A 5456-nucleotide genomic window follows, 5' to 3' on the forward strand; every position below is an offset into this window, starting at 1 on the left:
GGAAGACAAGTTAGTACACTAATACACACATATATATATATATATATATATATATATATATATAATTTCTTTCTTTTAAAAATTTAATAAATAACAGCATTAACTTATTGGATCAATTTCAATTTTATTTAAAGCCGGTCCGCGTGAGCTCCCATATAATTCGTAATCCTTGCGAAGCCGGAATCTAAATTTCTCCTACAAATTATTATCCATTCTTTTTCCTTATGAGCATTTTCAGTCATCGCACAATCTGATCTCCGATCTCCAAGTAAATTGCTTAAATGCATTGACCTAAAAAAAACCTCAATTTCTATTACATCATTACGTAATAAAATAAGGAAATAAGATTTGTATTCTTTCTTTAATGTGTTTATTACTCCGCATTCGTCATTACACCACTCTCGTCTATATATACCTTATAATAGTATCTTAATAATATTCGAATATTTCAAAAAGGAATTTCAATATTAAGATAATTTGTTCGATTTATTAGCATAAAATTATTAACTCATTTTGATAGATACATTTCTTACAATATAAATAATAAACTAAATATATAATATATAATATATAATATAACTAATATGTATACTTTTCTTACATTTTCTACTAAATTTGTAACTAAATTTTTTTACCGTACAATGGATTAATTACAGAACAGTGTCAACTTAATTTTATATCTAGATACACTGAGAAACAAATATCCCAAATTTAAATAAATATTTATTTGAATATTGCCAACAAAACATTTACTTACAATAAATAAATATTTACTTAATAAAAAGAAATGATTGTTAAATCAAATTAATGTTTCTTACCAGATAAACATATTTTTCTATTTAATAAATATTTAGTTGATATTATTCAAATAAATATTTATTGAAATTTAGGATATTTTTCTTAGTGTAGTATATCAAATAAAAGTATATGACAATTATAGCGTTTGTAAGAACATAGTAATGAAATGTATAATCAGAACACAATTAATTTTCATCACGTTTTATATAATATCATTTTTTATAATTTTTATTAGCTTAAATACAATTGTATACATAAATATATCAATATAAATATATATTAGATTGGGAAAAAAGTTTGTTCGTATTTAATTCAAAATTATACAAGGGTAAGTTAATAAGTTCTTAGAAAATCTGTCAAAGGGTACTCGCAGTGTCATGTCACATTACTTTTTGATAAGCACCTCTGATTATTGTCAAATTTTGAACGGAATTCATCGCGTGGTTTCATTTCTGTAGACAATTAAAGCAAACAATCTTTGTATTTTTTGCAAAATGAAAAAAAAATGAGTTTCGTGCAATGTTTCGATCAAACATCTACATATGAAAGGTTTAACATCAAAAGAAATCAAAACCGAGTTGGATAATGTTCATAGTACATCTGCACCAGTATTTGCGACTGTATACAATTGGGAATGAATTTAAACGTAATCGTACATCCACATGTGATGCATCTCGTTCCGAGATGTCCAATTGAGGCTGCTACATCAGCAATCATCGATAGAGTTCACGATATTGTTTTGATCGACGAATGAAAGTGCGCGAGCTTGTTGTTGAGGCCACAGGCATATCACATGGCATGGTGATTTCAATTTTACACGAACAATTGGGTATGAAAAAGCTATCGGTAAGATGGATGCCGCGTTTGCTCATTGTGGATTATAAACGCAACCACATGACAATTTCAAAACAATGTTTGGAGATGTTTCAATGTAATCCAGATGAATTTCTGCGTCGATTCATTACTGTGGATGAAACATGGATTACTTCACATCCGAGATAAAGGAACAGTCAAAACAATGGAATTCTTCAACCAGCTCCGAAGAAAACCATAAAGTTGGCTGGAAAGGTGATGGCCACAGTTTTTTGGGATGCACGCAGTATAAATTCATATCGATTACCTTCGTCGAAGCAAATGATCAATGGCGATTACTTAGCCTTATTGAGCTGTTTCAATAATTTTAAAGAAAAAAATATCTCCATTTGGCGAAGAAGAAAGTGCTCTTTCATCAAGACAATTGTGACTATTTCCTGTTTCCAAACCTGAAGAAATGGTTCGGAGGAAAGAGATTCACCACCAGAGAGTAGCTCATCGCCGAAACAGAAGCTTTTTTTGAAGGGTTGGACAAATCATATTATTCGAACAGTTTGAAAAAGTTGGAGAATCGTTGGATCAAATATATCGAGCTGAAAGGAGACTATGTTGAGAAATAAAAATGAATAAAAAAATATGTTTTACTATGTTTTTCTAAAAACTTATTAACTTGCCCTCGTATCTTTGTCAAAAATAAATGAAATTTAAATTTAAAAAAAAGTTTTAAAGTTTGAAATCTCTACTTTCGAAAAGTTACTATATTTTTTAAGTTTCTATGAGTTTGATAATTTTTACATTTAAAAAATTACGAGCTGAAAAAGAAGAAAAATTTTCTTTTCACTTTAGAGGTCTCTCACATGCTTAAAAAAAATTTACGAAAATTTTCGACTACCTATCGTGAAAGCTTGAAGCTTTCCCTACAAAATCATTTTTTTAAAATGTTCCTATGATTTTTCGTTCCTGAGATATTCACGAGTTAAGTAAAAAGCATTCTGATTTTGATTGCTCATAACTCCGATAAAAATCATCATATCCCAATTTAAAAAACAGATTTTTGAAAGTTTGCTCTAGCGAATGATATAATTGTAACGAAAATTTCACAATAAATGAAAAACTTTTGCAAAAAAATTTTTTTTAAATGCGAAGAAACTTTTTCCTCGACCTAATATATAAAAAATAATTTTTAAATTAGCAATATTTTTCTTTCGCTGTAATAATTATATAGATACAAAAATTTAAAAAGTGGATTTCATATCATAAGTTAGTCAAGTTAAATTGAAACAAGATGTTATTCAATGCATGTTGCCGACAATATAGCTACGAGGATATTGATTTCTAGATATAAATAGTCTGTGGTATCTATTATTCAAAATGCTCTCAACCTCGTTGGATTGATAGTGCCAGCTCGTGATGTTTAACAAGCAATTCTTACAAAGGACAGTTCAAATATAAGTTACACAAGAATTTAATATAATTCTAATATTAAAAAATTAAATATTTTAAATTCATGAATTTAGGAATATTAAATTTCAATCTGGCAATTTAAAATTCTATAAATATAAACTCAATAATTTAAATTTTTTTTAAATAATAAATTTTTTTAGAAACAAGAAAATTTTTAAAACAAAGAATACCGATAAATAAACCGATAAATTAACTATAATAGCAAAGAATCACAATTAAATGGTTTTTAACTAAAAATAAATATAAAAAAATTTTTTTAATTTTAATAGAGAGAATAGAATGAATAGATAGAATGAATAGATAAGGGAGAAGAGTAAGAAAAAAAGAGAAAAAAGAAAAAGGAAAAAATAGAGCATAAAACAGAAAGAAAATAAAAGAAGAAAAGATGAAAAAAAAAAATAGAAAAGGACATCGAATGGACGTGTGAAGGAAGATGTTTACAATATACTAAAAATAATAAATACCGAAAAAATTAGAGTAACTCTTACACAAAGGGCGTATATTGAATATCTAATAAATCTTCGCCTTACAAAATAAGTAGGTCTACAATATACTAAAAATAATAAAAATTGAAAAGATTAGACAGATCCTTATATAAAGTAAGGTCCATTCTGCAATTACGTAAGCATAGTTGTAATTGGCTGTAGTTGTAAGAGTTAATCACAATCAAATATGAGGAAAATAATTCTTATAATTACAACCACTTAAACAGATGTCAACTTCAAGGATATACTTTGCATCCAAATGCAGAGCGATACATCTTTCTGACAGATTTGTTCCAGGTTAGACTGGAGTACTGATTCCTTGATCGATATCTTTTAATATGGACCAAGTAAAACAAATGTGCACAAACTGCACATTGATAAATCAACATAATTGGAAATAGGATAGCTGCCCAACTCCGTGAGATAGACCCGAAGAATTGCATGATGAAGTAACATTACAATTAAAAGTAACAATTGATGCTAAAAGAAGGAAGAGATAAGATAAGCGAATGAAAAATATTATAAATTGTTTTGGCTCTTCTTTTAATCCTTCTTAATATAATTTTATTTAATATTATAATATATATACAAATATATATATACAAATATTTTTAAATAATAAAATAAAAATTACATTTTAATAGGAAATATTGTTTATTTAAAAAAATAAAAAATAGCAAACAAATTAACACAGTTATGAAGCGCAAGTCGAATTAATACAATTATTTAAAAACAAAATTAATGCGATATTTGTTTATTTTTAACTTTGACAATATTGCCATGACACTGCTTCCTCATTATTGAAATATCGACAAAATTCGTTCCGAATGTTTATACGTTTTCGAGTACTTGTGTTAGAGAGCCACTGTTATATCTTTGAACACGCAGCCATTTTCTGTGATGTTTCTCCAAAATCCTTCGTTAAACCACTTGGATTGAGTGAATCATATCGAGAGGTACATATTCATTTACACCAACATCGTTTTTCCTAAGCCAATTGTACAAGCACACAATTGGCTGAATTATTCTTGAGACAGTAAGACTGGCGATAATTGGCTTTCTGTATATTCGTCACTGACTGGTAAGTATATCAAAGGTGTTTTCAATTAATCTTGCTCGACTTAAACGATAATTGAACATGTCTTGTTCCGGTGTTAAGCCTCTACTTGGACGGCGAAGGAAGAATGGCTTCATGGGAAAAGCCTCATCTCCTACGAGACAAAAGGATAACACAGGACTATCCATAATAGCGGCCGGTTGCGGAACATTCATTCGGCCTTCATCAAAAGCTTTTCCCATGGCATTGTCTTGAAATATGTCACTATCGCGTCGTCCGTAGGCTCCAATATCTACAAAACGAATGTAATTCGCATCGCAGATAGCCATCAAGACAATACTGTGGCTATTTTTGTAATTAAAATATGTTGAGCCGACGTTATTGGGGCACTAAAACAAAAAATTGTCGTTTTTAATTTAATTTTACTTGAATAATAACATGCTTGCCATCGATAGCTCCAATGCAGTCGGGAAATTCCTTTTCTCAAATTCGTTGGCTATATCTAATCAGTCTTTTTCTTCTAATCTGCTAGGTAGAACTAAAGGGCACAAACTGTCCTAAATTATTGCATATGTTTCTTTAATAATGTTGTTAACCGTTGTTACTCTTATAAGATACTGTAAGACATCATAGAATCGTCAGATACTAAATATCTATAATATTTAAAAAATCGGGTACAAAATATTAATTTGTATGATGCATGAAAACCCTATTTAAAAATTATGGGTTACCATATGGTTTTTCAATGTTCATCTTTCAGTACAATTAGTACAAAGATTAACATATATCATTCATGTGTGTATATATATATATATATATATATATATATATATATATAC

The 5456-nt window shown here is 28.4% G+C and overlaps 1 protein-coding gene across 1 annotated transcript; it reads right to left on the reverse strand.

Annotated features, from left to right (window-relative positions):
• Positions 1-4631: 4631 nt before the first annotated feature.
• LOC105622951 lies at positions 4632-4946 on the reverse strand. Its single transcript, XM_012204357.1, has one exon. The coding sequence runs from the start codon at positions 4944-4946 to the stop codon at positions 4632-4634; it is 315 nt and encodes a 104-aa protein (XP_012059747.1).
• Positions 4947-5456: the final 510 nt, after the last annotated feature.

Source organism: Atta cephalotes (genome assembly GCF_000143395.1).
Source record: "Atta cephalotes unplaced genomic scaffold scaffold00050, whole genome shotgun sequence".
Classification (NCBI taxonomy): Eukaryota; Metazoa; Arthropoda; class Insecta; order Hymenoptera; family Formicidae; genus Atta; species Atta cephalotes.

Excerpts from the sequence above, each read along its gene's own strand:
- LOC105622951 (XM_012204357.1), bottom strand. The coding sequence starts at position 4,946 with ATGGCTATCTGCGATGCGAATTACATTCGTTTTGTAGATATTGGAGCC.